Here is a 22,973-nt window from a genome sequence, read left to right as displayed (position 1 = left end):
GGCCGAGGGGCGCCCGCCCTCAACGCGCCTGCGCTCTCCGCACCCCGCCCCCCGCCCTCCCCAGCCAGTGCCATGTGGCGCCGTATTTACGACCCGCGATCGGCCCCGCCCCCCGGCGCCAGGAGCCCGCCCCCTTTCCCAGCAGCCAATCCGGTTCTGCGAGTCGCGGCGTTGGCTCCGCCTCCAGCGGGTCCCCGCGAGGCGTGCGCTGGACGCTGCTTGGAGCCCGACGCCGTCCTACTAACCTGCGCTTACCGAGCGCCTGCTGTTTGCCCCGCTCGTTCGCGACCCCCGCCCCGACCGCTGGCAGAGGATCGCGACGCTTCCCGGCCGCGGCCTGGGGCGGGTGACCGAACCTCTCCGAGGTTGTCCCAGGTCTGTCCAGAGGGTGGTGCCTTCACCTTGCAGGCAGGTAGCGAAGCGCTCCGCGAAATGACCCTTTTTATTAGTTAGCATCGATGGGTTTTCTTCAACGGGGGTAAAATACGCATATGATAAAATTCACCGCCTTAACTATGTTTCATGCACATTCACATTTGTGCAGCCATCTCCACCAGCCACCCCCAGAATTTTTCCAATCCGTGATGGTTTCTCTGGTTCCTCGCAGTGGACCGTGGACTGCCTTCGGAGCAGAGGATCTGTCCTCACTCCTTGCCCAGCGGCCAGTCAGCACGGAGTCCCCACCTGCTGGGTCCTGAGACACAGCAAGGCCCTGCCCTCCCGGAGCGTCTCTTCTAGCGGGGGAGACAGCTAACACGTCCACCAACTGCTTTCCATTGGATCGTCCCCTCCGTGTCAACCGTGGTCAGGCCTCTCCCAGCTTAAAAACAAAAACAAAACCAGTACCCTTTACCCCCTCCAGTTATCACCTTCTCAGCTAACACCTCAAAGTAGTGGGTCTCTCTCCACAGCCTCCAGTTTCCCTAAGTCCCTTTCACTCCACACCCTGGGAAGAGGTCCCCTCCAGCAGGCAGGCGGTGCTGGTGCGGGGCAGGTGCACACAGGGAGGGCTGGCACAGGGTGGGATGGCATGGGGCGGGATGGCACAGGGCAGGTGCACACGGGGCAGGTGCACACGGGGCAGGTGCAACAGGGCAGGATGGCACAGGGGCAGGTGCCACAGGGCAGGATGGCATAGGGCAGGTGCACATGGGGCAAGTGCACATGGGGCAGGTGCGGGGGGGCGGAATGGCACAGAGCAGGTGCACACGGGGCAGGCACCGGTGGGGTGGAATGGCATGGGGCGGGATGGCACAGGGCAGGTCCACATGGGGCAGGATGACATAGGGCAGGTGCACACAGGGAGATGAGAAGGTAGTGGTTACATTCTAGTTCTTAAGTTGGTGGTAGATGATGGAAAGGTCATTTTACTAGCAGGATTCAAAATTTAAGATATTTCACCTGTTTTGTATGTGTCTTAGCTGCTCAGGCGGTCGTTACAAAGCACCACAGGCCAGGAGGGTTAATCCCCAGAAACGGAATCTCTCTCAGTTCTGGAGGCTGGAAGTAGGAGCGCTGCTTCCTTCTGGGGCTGCGAGCAGCAGTCCGTCCCAGGCCTCTCTCTTGGGCTTGTTGGCCATCTTCTCTGTGTCTCTTCACATTACTTCCCTCTGCCTTTGTGTCCACACTTCCTCTTTTGTAAGGGCACAGTCACATTGGATGAGGGCCCACCCTAATGACCTCATGTTAACTTGATTTCCTTCTTAAAGGTCCTATCTTCAAATAAGTTCACGTTTGAGGTTCTAGCGGTTAGTAATCCAACATGGCCTTTTTTGGTGAGAACACAATTTAGTCCATAACAGTATTTATCAAAAACTATATAATAATAAACTGTTTTAAAATGTTATTTCCTTTTAAATATTGATGAGAATAGTTAAAATTTTAAGACGTGACAATGCCCAGTGCTGATGAAAATGCAGAGCCCGGGAGCTCTCCTACACGGCTGGGAGGAAGGCAAAATGGCCCGGCCCCTTGGAAAACAGTTGAGCAGTTTTGTAAAAAGTGAAAACATAAGTCCACCGCGCAAGCCAGCAAACCCACTCCTAGGTATTTACCTAAGAGAGATGAAGACTTCTATTTGCACAAAAAGCTGCACACGAGTATTTTTAGTGGCTTATTCATAATTGCCCCAAACCGGAAACAACCCAAAACTCCTTCAACCAGCAAACGATCAGATAAACCGTGGGCCATCTATACGCTGGGTTACTAACTCAGCACTAGAAAACCACGCACATGCCCAACAACACAGATGAACCCCAGCGTGCCACGCGTGAAGCCAACCTCAGAACAGCGCATACTCCGTGATTCCACTTAGATGATGTTCTGGACGAGGCAAAACTATAGTGACAGGTGCCTGCTGGGGCTTGGGGTTGGGGGAGGGGTGACTACACGGGGACAGAGGGAGGCAGGGGGAGGCTTTGGGGCTGATGACACTGTTCAAGATCTCGATTGCAGTGCTGGTGGTTAGATGGCTATGTTTGTCAAAACCTGTAAAACTTCCCATTCCAAAGGATAAATGTTGTGACGTGTAAGTTAAATATCTTCATTTAAAACATCTTCTTAAATGTAATTTTCTCCCATCCAAGGTTTCCCTAATTGTGAAGAAGTGGTGCACGATGAAGATGAAATCATTGAACCAGGGGCCCTGAGTTCAGATGTGCCCGATGAGTATTTCTTCTAGGCCAGCAATTCCCCAGCTATGCCTGGAAACAGCGGCCTACAGCGGGGGTTATGGGCACCCCCGCGAAAAGATAAAGGTGTCCCCCGGTCAAATAAGAGTGGGCCCAGGAAATGAAAGTTAAAATGTTTAATCATGGCCAGACTTCTCAGACCTCTGGCCAGGATAAAGCAGGTTGTGGAGTTTAAGGGATTTCCCCAGGAGCTGCCCTGCATCTGGGAGGGTCGGTAAAGTTTTGTTTGGATTAAACAGAGATTCAGATGCCCAGGAACCACGATCTCACACAGCAAAGCCTCACTGGGAATTTGAACAAAGCTCCCAGGCCATTTGGTGAGCGCCAGGACTCAGGCTCGGGAAGTGGGGCGAGAGTCTCAGCTGACAGGACCTGGAGCTGAGATGCAACCAGCCCTTCCCTTGCAGGGGAGGAGAAAAGGGGAGCAGCAGTGGAATGTGGCCAGGTCCCCTCTGGAGGTGATGACGTGGGCCAGAACCAGCTGCAGGTCACAGTGGCCGAGCACCATGAACGTGTGGAATGCCGCTCAGATGTTCACTGAAAATGGTTGGTTTTTGTCTTCTGTCAGTTTCACCTCGATTAAAAAAAGCAAGCCAACCCCAAACCCAATTCTTAACCTTTGCTCTGACCTACATTCTTACCCTCTCTGACAGAGCTACGTATTCTCTCCTCATTCACAGACGAGGTAGCAGAGGCTCAGAGAGGTGAAGCCGCTAGCCAGAGACACACAGCAGTGTAAGTGGCAGAGTCAGGGCTCCAGGGGCTCCGGGGGCACCTGCTAGGAGGGACCTGTGAGCAGGCCAGCTCCTCTCTGGAGGTGACGTTCATCTCCCACTCCTCCAGGCCCTGGGCACCTTCAAGCTGGCGGACCCCAGCTGTCTGTCTGTCTGTCTGTGTCTCCACAGTAACTTGGTTGGCAGTGGCCCGCCTTCAGGGGCCCTGGGCCCCAGTGCAAAGGCTGCTGCCTCCCCAGGCTGACAAAGCCTGGCTCAGTCTCCGTGTTTTGGCCTGAGTTACCTTGATGTCCCATGCCGCCTACAACTATTTCTGGTTTCATAACCAGCATTGCCACAGGAACAAGAGAGAAGTGGCTATGGCTCGGGCCAGGAAGTGTCATCTGCCTGTGATCGAGGCAGTGGCGAGATTCTGAGTGCTCGCGGGGGCCCAATCAGTGTGAACGTCAATGAGGGAGAAATGAAAAAACAAAGCGGAGGTGTGAGGATATCTGCAGGCGAGAGGAAAAACCCCAGAGAGCAGATGCGTTCTGTGCACGTGCACCCTTGCCCCACCGGGCTCACTGCAGTGTTGCTTTCCAATTGCTTACTGGGTGGCAGGGCCCTGGCCCTGGGTGCTGGGGCGATTTCCCAGCACCTGTGCCACCTTGGCGGGTCTTCTAGTCTCTCTGAGCCCCCATGTCCTTACCTGGATGATGCTGGAAATGGTAACGCTCACCTCCCGCAGAAGTGACGCATGAGAGAGTCAGTGTGTGCAGAGAGCTGGGCATCTGAGCAGGGAGACCAGCCGGGAGGCACTGTGGGGCCCGCTGCAGCATGGTGGGGGTGTAGCGGAGGGGGTGGGGGAAGAGGACCGGGGGATGAGGGCAGAGGAGTCAAGGGTGTGCCACCAAGAGAGGTAGGAAACACTGGAGAACAGTCTAGGGCCACAAGCCTTGTGAACTTGGTGCTGTGCGTGCAGAGCGAGAAACGCATACCTGTCGGGGAGACAGAAGGATGCTTGCTTCTTGAACTCAGGGAAAAGGGGTGCTGGCTGGAGATGGGAGCATCAGAAGCGATCTCAGTGACTGGCAGCACCCCAGAGGTCTGGCCAAGCCCCATGCACCTCACCCCAAACCCAGTCCTGGCAAACCCTCTCCACTGCCTTCTGCTTCACCCTCCTGGTTGCTGGAATGGCCAGTAGGGGACAAATGACCGAGGCTCCATTTCATTCAAGGGGCAGCAGAAGCCCCCAGATGGAAGGCAAGGGGGCCCCCAGGAGGGCCAGGGCGAGGCCACGGTGAGGCTCATGAAGCCGAAGGAGCACTGTCACAGTGAAACCCAGGCCCTCAGTCCCACCTGCTAAGGCTGCCCTGGGGTATGGACAGGAAGCCTGGGGACCCTGGAGGGAGGAGAAGCCACTAGCTGAGCCGTATGCAAGCCCTCGTGATCCACACACAGGCTGACCCATACAAACTCCGAAAGCACAAGCCAGCTCGGGGAATGCGTGACCCGTTTATAGGAGGAAGCATGAGAGCACTTAAATGTCTGGCCACCTGATGGCTTCTGTCACCAGTGTGATCAGTGGCTTGTCCCTGCTTGCACACCTGCAAGCTCACTCCTCTGGGCAGCCCAGACTTCACACCGTCCTCTGCAGGAAAATACACCACCATTCCCCCGTGGCTGCTTCTTCCCTGCCCATCTCTCCCCGGGCTGGATTCTGGAAGCGGCTCCCTGCCCCGCCCCCCTGCTCCTGTCCCTCTCCTCTTGCAGCAAAGCCTCCGAACAAGACAGTGCTGAACACGGGATGTTTCCAGCAGAGTTTGCATGTTCAGCCTCTGTCCTGTAGAGGACGCCAGGACCCCGGGTGAGGTCACGGGACAGCGTCTGCACTGCAGCAGGTGGGGGGCAATTCAGAAGTCTTCATGTGTCCTCTGTCAAAGCTCTAGTCCTCCGTAGGACCTGCTGGTTCTCTTAAAGTTGCTCCAATACCCACAGGTCCGCCCAGAGCCCTCCTTTGCTGCTCTCCTATCTCAGTCTGTTCGGGCTGCTGTAACAAGATCCCGCAGACCAGGAGGCTTAGAAACAACACACATTTATCGCTCACGGTCCTGCAGGCTGTAAGTCCAAGATCAAGGCGCCACATGGCCACTTTCTGGGGAAGGCCCTCCCATCCGTGGCCAGCACCCTCTCGTTGTGTCCTCATGTGGGGGAGGGGACTGGGGAGGGCACTGGTCCCACCATCATCGTTGGGGGTCAGGATTTCAAAACAGGAATTTTGGGGGGACACAAACATTGAGGCCATAGCACCTCCTGAGTCTTGCTCAGGGCCTCTGAGGTTTACTGCTTTACCTTATCAGAGCCAGCACCACCCGTCTGCCCCAGGGCCTTTGCTCTTGCTCTGCTCCCCACCTGGGCTGCACTTCCTCCAGGGGCCTTCCTTGACCAGCCTCTCCAAAGTAGCCCGCCCAGCACTCCGTCCCTGTAGCTTGTTTTCATCACAGTGCTTCCCATTCATTCTCTGCCCCGACCTTCTCTAGAATGTGGGCTCCGCGAGGGAGGGTATGTGTCTGCCCAAAGGCTGCTGTGTCCTTGTCACATAGTGCCGGCTGGGGCTCCATTCGGCCCCCAGCCTTGGGCCCCCCTGGATTCCGTTTCCCTCCCTGACCCGCCTGGCACCTTTGCACCGCCTGGACCTCGGGTCACAGGCAGAGGAGAAAGCTGACCCTCTGAGCCTCAGAGCAAACCTTCCAGGAAGAGCTTTAACAAAGTCAAGGGCGGCACAGAGCTCCCTCCCTTCCTGGGAGGGGCCCGTGGAAGCGACCGGGGCTGGCATGCTCCCCACGCAGCACGCAGCCAGCACTGACAAGGGCTCTAACTGGGGACGCAGAGCCCCAGAAACTTGGGGACAATCCGTCTGAGGAACAAATAACCCTTTCCGAGGGTGAGGTCCTACCCCTTCCCCCCAGCCCCGCCCGCCCTCTCATCAGTGGCTTGGGCCTTGCAGACACAGCACCGGTTTCTGTCTCTGTGTCTCGGGAATTCTTCGAGAACTAATTCACATCTGCCACATTTGCATATGTTATATAATTGTCATCATATCCACATAAAAGCATATCATACATACTGTTCTATCCTCTATTTTTTTTCAGTTGGTGTATTTCAGAGAGCTGCCCACACCAGCATATAATGGAACCATGGCTGTTTTAAAAATAATTTCTTTTTTTTCTTTTTCACAGTAAGTCATACAGGAACACGGTAAAAATCCAAATGGGTAGAAAATCCAATGGGTAGAAAAAATCCAAATGGGTAGAAAACGGATCCAAATGGGTAGAAAACAGAAAGGGGTCTGCTGCCCACGTGCCCTCAAGCCGCTCCCTGTGCCCCATTTCTAGGATTTCCTTCCACGGCTGTTCCACACAGCACACACAGGTGAGTGTAGACTCCCAGGTGTGTGTACGCTGTGTATATGGCACCCACAGGATCTCGCCCGGTTTGCAAACGTTAAAGGACTCCCAACATTCCCATTCCTCGTCCATCAGCTTTCAGCCCACCGTCACCCAGCAGCTGCGAGGCTCCAGTTTCCATGCAACAGTGAGACGTGCTCAGGTTTCTCCCTCGCTCAGGAACATGCTGTGGCTCCCTATTGCCCAGCATATCTGGCCTGGCTTCCAGGGGTGACAAGGGAAGAAGCCACACACCCTGGGTTCAAATCCAGCTCAGCCACTTAGTCACGAGTACCCAAGGCAGTGCTCCACGTCCCCAGGCCAACGACAGCCCCCAGAGACTTGCAGCGATAAAGTTTTACCCTCCCCCTTCCTTGACAGATGTTCATTTTGGTGCCTGCGTTCCCTTGCCTTAGCTGGGTCCCAGCACGGACACAGTGAAGCCCCTGGATGGCAGCTGCACGTGTGCCCCTCTGCACGTCTCCCAGCACGCCACGCTGGCTGTGGAGGGACCGGCCTCCCAGCACGACATGTCCCAGGCCATGGCCCCCGCCCTGCACCTCCATCTCTGAGCACCCCGCACTGCTCACTCACTCACCCCTTCATTCCACAGCCATGCCCCGGGCACCTGCTTCGGACCAGGGAGGACGCAAGGATGTAAGGCAGGGCCTGGTCCGAGATGCTGAAGGTGCAGCAGGGGAAAGACAGTCGTCACATGGTGTGTAAGGGCAGTGACAGAGGAGACCCTGAGTCCCTGGGCCAGCAGGTAAGGAGAGAGGCCTCCTGGGTGAGGACCAGAAGCTGGTGGGGAGGGTGGGGAGGGCTTCCAAGCAGAGGGGACAGTGTGAGCAACAGCGGGGAGGGGGGCGGGAGACGGGTGCCTGGGTGTGTGCATGTGTGTGTGTGTGTTTCTTTGTCCTGGGTGCCTTTGGCCCCCAGGCCTTGCCTTGGCCTTCAGCTGCAGCCTGTGGACAGTGTTGAAATGCACTTTGCTCTGAGTTTTGCACCAGTTTCCATTCTCTGCCCTGGGGCTCCTCTAGTGCTGGGGATGGGGCGAGAATGCTCGGGCCACTTGCGAGCACAGCCTAATGCAGGGCCAGTGTCCCCCGGGGTCCCCTCCCCTTGCGCTTGGGGGTCTATTCCAGAGGCTTGCTTGGAAGCCCGGAGTCCTGGCAGACTGCGCCTCCTGCTGCCTACGGCAGCTCCACCGTGGTGCCGGGCCTGGTGACTTTCCCTTCCTCCCGGTCTCATGTGCCCTGGCCTCTCCGCCCCTTAGCATCCCCTCCCAAAGAAGCCACCTGCGCCCTAGTCTTGTGACAGCCTCTGCCACTGTGGGGACCTAAGGTGAGACACTTCTTAATTTGGACGGTTCGTGGGAAAACTGGGAAGAGCATGCACCCAGTCATGGAAGAGGACTTAGCTCCGAGGAGGCACGGGTAGGGGAGGACATTTTTATCGCTCCCTTTATATAATTTCCTGTCTTTTTAAAGTGGTGAGATCACAGTGTGACCTTGATGTCACAGGTGCAAATCTGCAGTCACCTGAAACCGATGGGCCCAAAGACAACCCCTGTGGACACAGACGCTTATGCAACTTTCCTCAGTCATTTTGGGTTCAAACTGGGCCAAATTCAAGATCCTCCCCCAGCTTCCCTCACCCGGGTTGACCCTGAGCTCAGGGGCCGCCCCAGCTGTCACAGGCTGGCATGGAGTGGGTGTGAACCTCTCCACCCTGGCTCTTCCTGGTCCTGTGTCCCCCCACCCCGTGATGGCGAATTTCACGAGTCCACTTGGCTGGGCCACGGCACCCACACAGGTGGTCAAACATTATTCTGGATGTTTCTGTGGGGGTGTATTGGGGTGAGATTAACATGTAAATCAGCAGGTGTTGAGTAAAGCAGACGGCCCACCATCATGTGGGTGGGCCACATTCGGTCATCCAAAATAGAACAAAAGGCTGACCTTCCCTGAGCAGACAGTGTTGCCCGGGGCCTCCCCTGCTGGCCCACCCCGCAGACCATGGACTTGCCAAGCCTTCACAATCGCACAAGCCAATTCCCTGAACTAAGTGTCTCCGCTCACACACACCCTCGTAGTTCTGTTTTGCTGGAGAACCCTGACTAATACACCCCCATGAGGCTGGGGACCACCCTCCCCCATGTAAGTGCCTTCTCAGCCCTTTCTCAGGTGCATGGGCTGGTCCACAGCCTCCCAGTCCATGGCTCTCTTTTCCACCCAGCTCGAGACGGGGTGTAGAAAGACCAGGAGTTCCTCCTGTACGCTCACGCCAGCCTACAAACAACTTGGGGGCTATGCCTGACCCCACGTCTTGTCCCGCCATGCTGTCATTTCTAATCTGTTGACGTCACTCCACAAAAGTACCAGGGACTTCTCCAGCCACATCTGGCAGCTGCCTGGGCTTCCCCTCCCCATCAGTTAAGATGAGGTGCACTCACTCCTCTCTCAAGTTCGCATCTGGGGGTAGGATGTAATAATGGTGAGAGGCAACTCTGCTCCTTTCAGCTGCCTGCCCCATCCTCCTGAGGGTGTGGCCTTTGTCCTCAAGGCCTCAAAGTGGTTGCTAGAGTTCCAGCCATCACATTCACATTCCAGGTAGTAGGATTGAGGAAGTGAAGGAGGAAAGAGGCATGAAGAACACGTGAATGATCCTTTGTGGTGAAAGTGCCTGGAAGCAGCTGCTTCTGGCTTGTATCCTATCTGTCAGAACTCAGTCATGCGGACATATGCAGCTGCCAAAGAGGCTGAGAGGTACAGTCCTTATTTGGGGAGCCACGTGACTAGCTAAAAATTGGGGGTTCTATTATCCTGGAAGAAAGTGAGCAGATATAGGGGGCAACCAGTAACTCTTGCCCTACCCAGGATCTGAGGCCAGGATGGGAAAGCAGAAGTCATCCCTGCCCCAAGGCTCAGCACTGCCCCGGGGAAGGGGAGGTGGGCATCAGAGGGCGCCCAGGCTCTGCACTGTCCCCCGGGAAGGGGAGGTGGGCATCAGAGGGCGCCCAGGCTCAGCACTGCCCCAGGGTAGGAGGTGGGCATCAGAGGGCCCCTGGCAGGCCTGCACACAAGGCAGCAGAACCCCCAAAGGTAAATGGGGGACTGACCTCCCACCTCCACGTGCTCCTCCAGAAGGCCCCGAAAGGACAAGTCCCCAGCGGGTCCTCCCTGACAGGGGGTCTTACGATGAGAAGGGAGTCGGGCTGTGGCGCCCAGCCGTGCAGTTTGCACAACACGTATGGGGTAGTCGACCCAGTGCCAGGCACCCACGGGTCCGAGACAACCCGCTTTCCACTCAGGCCTCGAGGCCACAGCACCACCTCCCCCGGACGTGCTACAGGCTGACTCCCCACCCATCGATTCCACCGCAGGCTACACGTGGCGTGGCTCCTGCCACAAGGGAGGTGGCTCTGGTCCCATGGCCTCCACACGGTGCCCCTGAAAGCCTGTCACGTGGGCAGTGGATTGACAGCCACAGCAAGTGCTGAGAGCAGAGCGGGAGGAGGCGACGCCCGGGCGCCCACGGACGGTGCTCGGGCTTTCCCGGACTTTTCTATCCCGATGAGACGGTAGAACCTTGGTTCCTGGGCTCGCAGCGCACATGGCTGTCTCCCAACCGCTGGCCGCAGTGTCTGCTGCACGGCGTGTGCGGAGGGCCGTGAGAACACAGTGGGGGGGGTCACGGGAATGGAGGGTGCTCTCGTCCCCGACGCAGGCTTGATCCGGAGCCTGTGCACACGCGGGGATGGGACGCTGCCATCTGCTGGGCCTCATGGGGCATGAGGGTTAATTTGAGCATCAACGTGGCCAGGCCACGACATCCAGGGGTCTGGTCAAACACCATTGTAAATGGTGCTGCGAAGGTGTTCTTCAGACGAGATTAACATTTCTACCAGCAAGGAGACTTCGGGTCCACCTGAGGACCCTCCATAGCGTGGGTGGGCCTCGCCCAATCAGGGGAAGAGCAGCAGCGTTCCCCTGGAGCAGAAATGGTGGGATGGAGGGATCCTAGACGAGCACCCACGACTGCGAATGACCCAAATGAGGTCTGAGGCTGCTCCTGAGACGTCCTGGAGAGGGGCTCTGACATTCCATCAAGGGCCTCCCTCTGAAGGGGGTTGGCGAGGCAGCCGCTGGCACAGAGAGCTGCAGAAAGCTGGCTGGCTGCCCCCGATCCGTCTTGCGAACCCAGGCAGAGAGAGCCCTGTGGCTGGGGCCAGCCTCTCTGGCCTGCCCCTGCGTGCCTGGCCTGCCGGCTGACATCCTCATTGTGGCCTTTGTGGCCGCTTGGCGCTGCCCCGGGGCTTGTGGGGGGCACTGGGGGGCAGTGGGCTGTGGTGCCGGCCTCCGCTATCTGTAGACCCTGGAGGGGTGGGGAGACTCTAGTCTGTGGTCGAGGCCGACTCCAGCAAAGCCGGAGTCCCCATGGCTGGGTCCCTGGTGGGGATGTCCTGGCCCCAGCTGCTAGCCAAACTTGGTTCAGGACCCGCGTGGGCACGCCTCCCTCCTCCAGCTCCGCCTGTGCCCTGTGGGACTGCACCTCGCCAGCCTGGGGCCCCACTTCCCCACACACTCGCGTGACACAGGTCTGTTCCTGAGACCCCCCCCTCAGTCCCTTTCTCCACTGCAGGGGACACATGCAATTAGGGTGGGGGGGTCCTCGTGGACCGTTTCCCATCCCCCTCGCTGTTTAAACTGGCCTGCACCTCCCCCCAAGGGCATAGCCAGCAAACATCTTTGAGACCCTCTCCCCAAGAACCCGTGGAAAGAAGAGCATAACACCAAGAAGTTCTTGTCCTGTTCTGAAATGGTAACAGGAAGGTGGAGGTTAAAGGTACAGTAAGAGGGACTGAGGTTAGACAGAAGGAAGAACTTCCCTCCCTGGTGGGCTTCAGGCCTATTGATGATTTATACCCGTCCTTCCCCACAGCTCAGCTGTGTGTTGGTTCGGGGGTGGGGAGGCGAATGCTGCCAGAGGGAGTGTCCCACCCCAGAAAGGGTTCAGGCAGCCCCGCCTCCCAGGCTGGGGTGAGGATTACATGGACGCAGATGCTAACACGGCTTAAACCGCCTCCGGGATGTGCAGCCTTAGTGTCTTTCAGACACAGGAGCAGAGGAGGAACGGGACGTATCCTCTGTGTTTCAAGGTTAACGCTCAGGCCTGGCAGCATCACGGTCAAACTGGCGCGTTCACAGCACCGCGGGCAAAGGTGCAAAATTAGCACAACCCTTCTGGGAGCTGGTGCGAACCCGCAATTACACGACACACGCATCGTTGTTTCTGGGTGCATGCGCCGGGCTGGCGTGGCGCTTCCGCTCACGTTCTAGACCCGGGCCGTCCCTTCAAGTAGCCATGGGGAGGTGCAGCCGCCGCATGCACGGCAGGGGCGCGTGGGGAGCGGGAGCCGTGGGTTCACGCAGGCACTGACCTCGGATGTCCCGGGGCAGGAGCGGGGCCTTGCCCGGGCCCGGGCTGCTGTGCCACGTGGCGCTGGGGAAGGTGAAGCTGACCTCAGGCACCGGGGGCATCTTCTCGTCTACACGGTGAACAGGAGAGGAGAGGACGTGAGCTCAGGGGCCACCCCGGGGTCCTGGGATGAGAGGAAATGATGAACCCTCGACGCAGTGCGTTGAGCACCTACCATGTGCCCACAGGCTCTTTACTGAGGCCACCTTGTTTGCACTCCCCACAGCCCGGTCCCTTCTGGAACGCCCCCCCTCTGGCTTTGGTTCCTTTCCCTCCCCCGGCAACCACACTTTCTTCTCTCTCTTTCCCTCTCCTTCCCCTGTTTGCTCTGATGACATGGCCACAGGAGGGTTCCCCGGGGTTGCTGAGCAGAGTTTAATCAGACAGAAGAGGAAGCAGCAAGGGAGAGGGTGTCTCCCCCAGACACAGCTGGGCGCCCCCGTGCAGAGGTCACCTGACAGTCTGAGCTCAGATCCCCGGCCCTGCAGTCCGCCCTGGTCACTTTGTTCTCCCAACACCTGCTTCCACCCAGCACACATGTCCTCATGAGAGGGGGGCTGTTTTGTTCTCGGGCTGCCGTCCCCCACAGCCCAGAGCATGCCTGATGCTTAACCAGGGCCGGGCCCACTGCTGCCGGCGAGTTGGGAAAGGAACGGGGAGTCGAGAGGTCTGGGCACAGGAGAGGCGAGAGGACTGAGCTCGCAGAGTGGGATGGAGACTTGGGACTGCTGGTGGGGATGCGCCACAGTGTGGCCCTGGTGGGAGATAGGGTGGCGGTTTCCCGGGAAGTTCAACAACCTTGTGACGCACAGACCCACTCTCAGGTATCAGCCAGAGACCCACAAACAGATGTTTAAGCAAACACCTGGGCAGACTCATGATGGCCAGCAGGTGGGAACCACTGACAGTGGTACAAACACGTGGCCTGCAGGTGACGGGATAGTACTCGGCCTTAACAGGGCATGAACCCCGTTGCTGCCACAGCTCAGAGACGCCCCGTGCGAGCAGCCAGACCCACAGCCACATATCGTGAGAGTCCGTGTGCAGGAAATGGCCAGAACGGGCCAACCCATAGAGACGGGACATACATCAGTGGCTGCCAGGGGCTTGGGGGGGCGGGAATGGGGTTCAGGGTCTCCTTTTGGGGTGATGGAAAGTTCTGGAACCACCCAGTGGTGTGGACGCACAGCACTGTAAATACACTAAATACCACGGTGTTGCATGCTTTAAAATGCTGAGTTGTGTGTGTGACTTTTACTGCCGTTTTAAAAGAACAGGGATCAGACTTGAGAACACTCCGGACCCGCACAGGGAGACGCACACAAGCTCGTCAGGAGATGCAACTAGGGAGGGAGGCTGGAGACCAGTGAGCCGGGCAGCCAATGCTACTGAACCTGTGGCCTCGGTGTAGGGAGGCCGTCTGTCCGTCCGTCCATCCTCTTTTGAGCATCTGCTATATTTACTGGGCACACAGGGCCTAATGTCCCACACGCAGGGAACCTGTAGACAGCTGGGAGAGGAAGAGGGGGAACAAGGCTCGTATTCAGTACGCAGTCCCTGGGGCGGGGTCGCGGGCGGCTGTGGTCACGGTCTGAAATGTCACAGTCAGGGCGCCTGGGTGGCTCCGTCGTTAAGCATCTGCCTTCGGCTCAGGTCATGATCCCAGGGTCCTAGGATCAAGCCCTGCATCGGGCTCCCTGCTCAGCAGGAAGTCTGCTTCTTCCTCTCCCACTCCCCCTGCTGGTGTTCCCTCTCTCGCTGTGTCTCTCTCTGTCCAATAAATAAATAAAATTAAAAAAAAAATGAAATGCCACAGTCAGGGAGACCTCAGTGACGAAAGTCGAGGGTCACCGAGTCAGGCCCCGAAGGCGGGGAGGGAGGGAGCCATCTGTCTCCTCCTCTTGCAGAAGCTGGGCCTCTGCATTTTATGCACAGAGTGACTTCACGCTTCTTTAAAATGTGGTGCTGGCCATCCAGGCTCCTCCAGGCTCGGGGCTGTGCTTGGCCCGTGAACCGCCGGGTTGTCATCTGTGTGTAGGGATGAACGCCCACAGCTGCTCCAGCTCCTGAACGGAGGGGGGGGGGGCTCCTCGTCTAGAGGATTCGGCCATATTTCAGGAAGGTTTCAGGGCAGGTGTCGCGCTCCCTGCACGCGCTGGCAGAGAGCACAGGGAAGATGCACCCTGCGCTTGGCCCAGGACGTGGAAGAGAGCAAAGGTGCAGGAGCGCCTGGGCGTCTCGGGCCTGGGCCGCCCCCTCCGCGCTGGGAGTGTCTATCGTTCTGTGAAATGGGCATCTACATGGTAGGGTTTCCGTGCGTGATACACTCCCTCCTGGCATCCATCCACTGTCCACTCGGTGATGGTCGTTCTTCCCTGTTCAGATGCCTGCGGGGCTGCGGCTGGACGCCACACACCCAGACGTGACACACATCGGGTGTGAGCGCAGGGCCACTGCCCGAAACTGAGAACAAGCAGTCAGATTACACTGCGAGCCCGGGGAGCCTGGGCCTGTGCAAACACCATCCGTGGTGGTCCTCGGGCTCCCTGCACAGACCTGCACAGCCCCCGCCAGAGATACGGGATCCCTGGTCAACCCCAGCTGCCTGCAGGGCCTCCTGGACACCTGCCAAGGACATGTGTGTTCCTTCTCCAAGCAGACAGCCAGGCACAGCAGGAGACGCCCAGGAGCCTGGCTGCACCAGCCACATGCAGTGTGGGCCTGGACACGTCCCTTTGACTCAGTTTATCCATTTGAACCAGCAGCTGTGGATCCAGGAGGACCATCTATGCTAACGGGCTCTGACTCCTTCCTTCGCAGAAACACGTGGCTGTAGAGGGGGGAGCCTCTGTGCCCCACTGAGAGAAGAGGGCCCAGCCTTTGCTCAGCACCTCCCTGTGAGCCTGGGGCTCAGCCTGTGCCCCTTTCTCGCCCACTGAGGGGGCCAAGCACAGCCCACTCTGGTTTATTTGAAAATGGCTGGTTTCTTCTGTGCGCAGACATAGGGCAGTGCACTCAACTGTCTAGCTGTGATATGCAACAAACACTCTGTCATCGCAGAGGAAAAGCTCTTGAGAGATTCACGGGGGAAGCATCATGCTCTGGGATTTTCTCGAAGCCTCTCCAGGAAAGCAAACCACGAACGAGCAGACGGAATGTGCGTTGGGAGCGCAGAAGCAGAGTCTGCAAAACACGGCCGCAGCTGGGGCCAGAAGCTTCCACCGAGGTCAGCGTGCTGGTGTCCCACCTTCTGGGTATGTTAGTGATTTCATAATGAAATAGGGAGCAAAGCAAACTCTTTTTTAAATCACCTGTAGAGACAGGTTCCGAGGGGCTTGTCTCCAGGGGACAGGTGATCACAGAAGCCCTGAGGCTTTGGCTACACGGTGACAGCCAGGCCTCTCCCAAGCTGCCCCAGGCAGGTGTCCCCCTGGTGCCCCTCCAGGTGAGGGCCTGGGGACTGGTGTCCGGGGCTCCTGGCCACCTGCTGGGAGGACGGTGGTGGACACGTGCCCGGCTCTGCACGCCTGACGCTGCTGTACTCTCCGGGACCATGTGGTTGTTTTATGAGCATAGAAACAGGAGGATGAGTAAATAAACGCTTCCAAAAGCGGCAAATCCCATACGGATGAAGAACACTTGGGTTTCTAAGGTCTTGCCCTGCTCTCGCAAGCCTGCATCGCCACCAGCAGTTCCAGGAGCCGAATCGCGAAATCACAGGCAAATGTGAACTCTGTCCCAAGATCTGAGATTTCTGAAGAATTTGAGAGCACGGATACGAGCCGCGTTGTGCAAAGTGCACACGCACCAGCGAGACGGAGCATGGCTGTGCACACTGTGGCCACGGTCCTTGACATCTGCGGCCATGGCCCTAAGACGCACTCCCTCCTTGACCCACGCATACTCTGATACTGAAACAAGACGTGAGGGAAGGCATAAAAGTCTGGTGGAGCGCTAGGGATCAGGTTTGCCACTCCCAGCCGTGTGACCTCACACAAGACCCTGAACCTCTGTGCCGCGGGGACAGGACAGCCGTCCCGTCCCCGAGTGGGCTGACACCCGCCAAGCGCCCAGCACAGAAAAGCGCTGCGTCACTGTGAGCTCTGATTACGTGGCCAGGACTGGCCTGCTGGTGGGTTTTTTCCAGCCTTCACAGGGCTGATCCTTTGACAAATATGACAAAGATGAATCACTAAGACTAATGGGAAAATTTTTAAAAAGACAGGCTGCAGGCCATTAATCCCAAGTGGTGGTACGCCTTCTAGAAGCTGGGTCTCGACATCCTCCTGCTGGAGGTCGGGCAGCATGTGGGCACCTTTGGAGGAGCACCGACGCCCCCACTCTGCGTCTGCACCTGTGATACGCCAGCCACACCCGGGCGCCCACAACAGGGGCCGGTGTTCACACCACTGCTCGCCCAGGACAAGGCCACCCTACGGCGGAGTATACGAGTGGTTTCTTCTCATCTGTGATTTTATCTGCGTTCCAGGGTTCTCGCCATGAGGACACCCTCTGCCTTAACCACCACAGGAGCCAGAATTCAAACCCGGACCGAGACAGACGGCTCCAGGCAGCCCACGTGTTTCAAGCCACCGTGCCAAACTCTGCCGGGGTGCCAGGTGGGCCACAAGCAGAGCCCAGTGCCTCTGGGAATGTTGCTTCTCCGGAAGCCAGTGGCCTCGGCCCACTCCCGGCCCCGAAAACCAGAAACTAACAGCAAGGAGCTGACAACTGTCACACTTTCCAAGGATTCGCCCTCGGCCAGAGAAGCTGACAAAGCCCCAACGTGCCATCTTGTCTCTCTGACCCTGTACCTGCGTGGACACCCAGGCTGGGTTTCCTCTTGGAGGCCATGGGGACGGCGGGGAAGAAGCTCTTTCCGGACGACTTTGTCAGCTGCGGGAGTGCCGGGGGCAGCTGGCTCTCAGCCACGGGCTCCATCACCTGCAGGGACAAGCACACAGCAGGGCAGGGCGTGGGGCGCGGGCATGGAAGGGGTGACACGTCAAGGTCATTCTGAGCCAAAGCCACACATGGATCAAAGGCCTACCGTGTGGCAGTCTGCTGCAGGCACGTGACGCGCCTCAGCGGACAGAAGCAGTATCACTGCTGGAGCCCCCTCCAACCCCGGAGAGGAATGAATGAGAGAATGAATGAATGATCCCCTCCTGGCTGCTGGCTGTCACCCCTGCCACGTTCTCCTCTCAATGTCCCCCAGAATGGAGGGGGTTTAAATGGTTAACATTTAAATAGATCGACTGACTAAAGCAGATTGCCTGCTGTGGTGCGGGTGGGCCTTGTCCAATCAGTCGAAGGCCTAGAGAGAACAAAAGGGCTGACTGTCCTGGGACTAGGAGGGACTCCTCCTGCCTGATGGCCTTGAGCTGCGACTTTGGGTTTTCCTGGCTTTGGACTTAAACTGGTCTCCAGCTTGCCAACCATGGCGCTGGGATCTGTCAGCCTCCATAAATTACGTGAGCCAACGGCTAATAATAAACTTTTCTCTGTGTGTGTGTGCATGTATGTATGCGTATGTGAGGATGTGTGCATGTGAATGTGTGTTCGTGTATGTGTGCATGCATGAGTGTGTATGCGCGTGAGAGTGTGCGCACACACACACATTCTACTGGTTCCTTTGTCTGGAGAGTCCTGACCGGTACACTCACCCTCTGACCCCTGCTACGGTACTACCTTTAATCCTACCAAGTGATTGCTAGAGTGGCTTCAGTTTGAATCAGCAGATGTCCATTGTGTGGCTGGCAGAGGCGGAATGACATCTGTCAGGCCCCCGGCCACCAGCCAGCTTGCCCAGAGAGAAGCCTGCTCACTTCCTCCAGTTTATTTAACCAAGTGTAGGATGGAAAGAAACCCCGCCAAGGGAACACCATTTCCATATGGACTAGAACCCGTACCAAACCCACCCTCTCCCCCATGCAAACATAACTTCACACTACTATGATCAGTGAGATCAGGGAGTGACCAGTGCAGCCAGCGAGTGATCAGCGTGGTCAGGGAGTGATCAGTACAGTCAGGGAGTGATCAGTGTGGTCAGAGAGTGATCAGTGTGGCCAGGGAGTGATCAGTGTGGCCAGGGAGTGATCAGTACAGTCAGGGAGTGATCAGTGTGGTCAGGGAGTGATCAGTGTGGCCAGGGAGTGATCAGTAGTCAGGGAGTGATCAGTGTGGTCAGGGAGTGATCAGTGTGGCCAGGGAGTGATCAGTACAGTCGGAATAATCAGTGTGGTCAGGGAGTGATCACTGTGGCCAGGGAGTGATCAGTACAGTCAGGGAATGATTAGTGTGGTCAGGGAGTGATCAGTACGGCCAGGGAGTGATCAGTGTGGCCAGGGAGTGATCAGCGTGGTCAGGGAGTGATCAGTACGGTCAGGGAGTGATCGGCGCGGCCAGGGAGTGATCGGCACGGTCAGGGAGTGATCAGTGTGGCCAGGGAGTGATCAGTACGGTCAGGGAGTGATCAGTGTGGCCAGGGAGCGTGTGCTGGATTTTGCTTAAATGTCGTGGAGACTTCCACAGGTCAACGCCATCCAGTGTCCCAAGAAGGCAACCAGAAACAAAGACCCCTCCCCACAGAGAGATGCCGAAGTGGTCAGAAATGAAAGACGACCCACTTGGCCACGGAACGGGGAGCAGACAACCATCAGTGGCCACGCAATGGGACAGCACGTGGAGCTCAGCCCTGGCAGTGTAGGGCCGTGAGTGCCAGGCCCAGTGCCAGGCTCCCGCAGGAGAGGGGACCACGTGGTGGGCAGCACCTCTCAACTCACACAGTTACTGTGTGGCTCACATGTGCTAGAACCAAGAGATGTACCTTTTTAGGGTTAAAATGCCAATACCACGTGGGCACCTGAGAATTCACGAAAGAACGTTAAGGTAGGTGCCACAGAGAACACGCCTGGCTTCCGATTAGGACGGGGGGCGGGGGGCCGGGAGTCCTCCCTCCTCTTCCTCCGCACCGGGGCCCTCCTGCCTCCACCGTAACGGTGGGGGTCAGTCCCAACCCTCCCTCTCTGCCATCACAGCTGGACCCCGCGACGGGGCTAGGAGGCCAGCCAATGTCCACCCACCGGCTGCGCGTTCCAGGTGAGGGAGGGTGACCGCTTCCTCCTGTGCTTCCTCTCTGCAGAGCGGTCCCTGCCCGGGCTGGCGAGGGGCCGCCTCCGGTCCGCTGGGCTCGGGTCTGGGGTGACACTGGCCTTCGGGTCCCTGGAGTCCAGGGCCACCTCCTCCGGAAGGTGGAGGGAGGAGTGGCCTCTGCCACCCTCGCGTTCCTGTGCCTTGGAGCGTCGGGTGGCCGCGATGCGGGCGATGCCCTTGGTGCTCACGGCCATCTCCTTGAGGGCCTGAGCGCTCAGGGCTGGACCGCCGGCCTCTGCTGCCATCCGCGGGGTGCCCAGGTCCAGGCCAGTCGGGGAGCATAGCTTGGAGACCAAATTCTTCACGCTCAGGGAGCTCGATGGCTGTAGGAATCAGCGTCAGCAAAGGTCAGATGTCACCGGGTCGCCCCGGTTGGCCCGCCCCAGGCTGGGCCCCAGAAACCGACTCAGGGCCAGTGACTCAAGGCAAGTGGGTTGGGAGGAAGGCCAAGGAAGGTGCGTGAAGAAGCCAGTCCCTGGGCCCAGTACACCCTGGAGGCACGGGTCACCACTCCCAAGGGCTGAGGGGCCCAGGGCATCTACACATGGGAAGTCACGGATGGGGCTTCTCTCCCAGGGGACCTGAGCTTCCCAGCACCCCCGCTAGGGCAGAGGGCTCCCCATGGGGTAGGGGGCATCCTCAGCACGTGACCCAGAGTAAGAGCGCTCACTCACGCTATTTCTAGTAATCACGATACTAGAAGCTTTTTAAAGGTGGCTCATAGGAAAGGCGTGAGTATTCACAGCCTCCCCCTCCCCGAAGCCCCTCCATCTGCTGTCCCCCCAGCCCCCACAGCTCTGCGAGGGCAGGGGAGGCCTCCCCAGAGCCTGGGTCCTGCTTAGGGCTGCACACCAACCTCGTGAGCTGGAGGGGTTAGCAGGATGCGGAGGGACGGTGGCGGGAGAAGGGAATCTTGCTTGCCCAGCGTTTTCGACGGTGTGGCTTGTGACGACCTGTAGCCGCTGCTGTGGGTGACACATGGACGTGTCTGCTGAGCCAGCTGCCGGGGCCCCTTGGCCCTTTGTCCAGCTGAGGAAAGCAGAGCTTGAACCCTGGGACGCCGCGGCCCACACTGGGCCAGGGCAAGGTCGGGGGCTGTGCTGCGTGCATGAGCTCTGAATCCTTATCAGCCCCCAGGGGGCCACAGCAACCCCCGAAGAGGTGGTCAGCTGGGCAGAAGCACGGGTGGCATGGGAGCAATCTTGCAGAGGAGAGGCCCTAACTGGTGGGGTCTATGCCAACTCTGGGTGGTTAGTTCCAGAACCGGGCTGCAGCACACCCAGTTGACGTTAGATCAGCCACGGGAGAAACGGAACAGGAGGAAACGTCTAAGCTGAGGCCCAAAGAATGGCACAGGAGGGCTGTGCTGAGTGCTGGGGGATGGCACAGGCACAGGCAAAGGCCCTGGGGCAGGGACCAGCTTGGTGCATCCAAGGCACAGCAAGGAGAGGGGGATGGAACAGAGACACAGACTTGGCCCAGGACCCTGTGTGTGGAAGATTTTGGCCACTGGAGGGGAAGCCAGAACTTCCAGCCAGAACTTCCCCTGGTCCCATGGGTCTACTGTGCAAAAACAGGGTTTTCTAGCGGCCTCCTATTGAGGCAGGTCGTCAGAACAAAGCATCATGTGTCACACCCAGGCTCCCTGACGAGTAGACTCGCGCCCCTGACCTCTGCTCTCTCATCTATGAAATCCGAGTGGTGATAAGCCGAGCTGCTGGAAGACCGCTAGCTCACTGCTAGCTCAATGACAAGGGGTGCTTACGCACCATGCGAACCGCGGAGGCCTCTGGGGTGCTATCAGGAGAGTGCAGGGCCGCCTACCCCCGTCCCCACCCCCCCCCCGCCATGGCCAGGACGCCAAACTAGAGACAAACGCCTGGCCTGCGTTTCCTCATGGTGAGCCTCGAGCAAGCCCTGTCTCCACCTGTGGAACAAGACCGTGTGCGTGCATGGTGCAGGGCACCCCACAGCTGTCGGAGCGTCCCAGCTTCCCCCCACCAAGGGCAGCATCGGACCTGGGCAGTAACGTTTCCTATGCCAGCTCTAGACTCAGGACCTCGCCCTGGGAATCCCCTTGGGGTCCGGGAGCAAAGTACTCCCTGTCCTCGCCTGCCCCTGTAGCTGCAGGGCAGCGGGTCTAGGGTAGGGGCCATGTCCATCTTGTTCGCATCTTACTGCCTGGCACGGTGCCTCAATGAACACGTAGTGAGGTTTGCAGATTCTCTGGTTGCCCCCTCGGCAGCCACCCCTTCTGCCAGGGTAACAAGCCCCAGTGTGACTCAGCATGACAACATGGACAGCCCTGACACATGGTCAGACTCAGCCCAAGCCTGTCACGGTCCTCCCTTCCCTTCTCCGCAGGGAACTGGCCTAGCAGAGAGCACGTGATTCACTGACTTAGTGACATCTACAGGGGAAGCTTCTGGAAGGGATTTTTCTCCCAGATGAAAAAGAGAGCCCAGCCCTCCCTTCCCTTTGAGGTGTGGTTATATGGAGGTGTGATCTGTGGAGCTGTGGCAGCCCCTTTGGCTCTAAGGGGGAAACATAATTTATATGCCAGGGACACGGGCATCATCAAATCATTTAAATCATGGCCCCTGGTCCACTCATCCTCCAAATTCTCATCAGACAATACACACCTGTGTTGATTAGATCACTCTCATTGAGAATTCTATTACTTGCAGCCAAAAGCATCCTGAGTCAGGACCAACAGCATCTGGAAAGCTAGAAGGGATCTGGGGACAGAAGCCCCACTCTGGTACGGGGGTCCTGCTCACATGTGAGGCAGGTGGACCAGCTTCCGTCCTCCACCCTTCACGTGAGGTTGCTCTCATAACGGCAGCTTTGCATAGTGTGGCCCCACCACAGCGGGCATGTGCTGTGCTGCACAGGGTATGGCTGACCCCACCAGCTGCTTGACAGAATCCTGGTGCAGGGGACTGGCATACCTGAGACTCAAGCACGGTCAGCCTGGCTTAAAGGGTGGCTGCCCATGGCCCATGGGCAGCCTCCCAGGGACTCGACACAGTTAGGTCTCCTGTGCTGGGCCTCAGCCGTTGCCATGGGAAACGACTTGGATACCACTTGGGCAGTGGGTGGTTAGACAGTGGGTGTCAGCAGCCCAGCCCAGTGGCCGGGAGACAGAGCTCCTCTCATGCCGTCTGGAACATGGACTCCAGCTCACGGCGGGCAGGTGGCTTGGCCCACTGTGTCACCACAGTCCGGGCAGCTGCAGGGCAAGCCCCTCCTCTCTGCGCTGAGGACCGGAAGTGAAGGGCTCACTTTGCAAGCAGCCTGTATCAGCCCCATGTCAGAGTGGGGCCGACACCCGTCTTCTCTAACCCATGGGTCAAGTGGCAGGTTCAGGCAGGTGTGGGTCCGGGAGCAGGTGTGGGCCCAGGAGCAGGTGGAAGAGGCATCTAGTCCTGACTGGGGGATGGGGCACTTCGTTCTCATCTGCACACACACACATTCCCAAACACACA

At 58.2% G+C, this 22,973-nt stretch overlaps 2 protein-coding genes across 2 annotated transcripts in view; both read right to left on the bottom strand.

Annotated features, from left to right (window-relative positions):
- Positions 1–1,610, bottom strand: part of CHST12 (carbohydrate sulfotransferase 12) — a 22,125-nt gene extending 20,515 nt beyond the window's left edge. The window contains exon 1 of the mRNA XM_034669709.1: positions 1,402–1,610. The gene's annotated coding sequence lies outside the window, so the exon portion shown is untranslated. The remainder of the gene's footprint in view (positions 1–1,401) is intronic.
- Positions 1,611–6,540: 4,930 nt separating this feature from the next.
- Positions 6,541–22,973, bottom strand: part of LOC100479454 (kinesin-like protein KIF19) — a 40,575-nt gene continuing 24,142 nt past the window's right edge. The window contains exons 17-21 of the mRNA XM_034669522.1: positions 20,342–20,450; positions 19,416–19,808; positions 17,145–17,274; positions 12,293–12,400; positions 6,541–11,226 (exon numbers count right to left, since the gene is read on the bottom strand). Coding sequence (XP_034525413.1) covers positions 11,129–11,226; positions 12,293–12,400; positions 17,145–17,274; positions 19,416–19,808; positions 20,342–20,450 — 838 coding nt within the window. The 3' untranslated portion in view covers positions 6,541–11,128. The remainder of the gene's footprint in view (positions 11,227–12,292; positions 12,401–17,144; positions 17,275–19,415; positions 19,809–20,341; positions 20,451–22,973) is intronic.

Source organism: Ailuropoda melanoleuca, chromosome 10 (assembly GCF_002007445.2).
Source record: "Ailuropoda melanoleuca isolate Jingjing chromosome 10, ASM200744v2, whole genome shotgun sequence".
In the NCBI taxonomy this organism is placed as follows: domain Eukaryota; kingdom Metazoa; phylum Chordata; class Mammalia; order Carnivora; family Ursidae; genus Ailuropoda; species Ailuropoda melanoleuca.
This window is presented reverse-complemented; position numbering and strand designations above follow the sequence as displayed.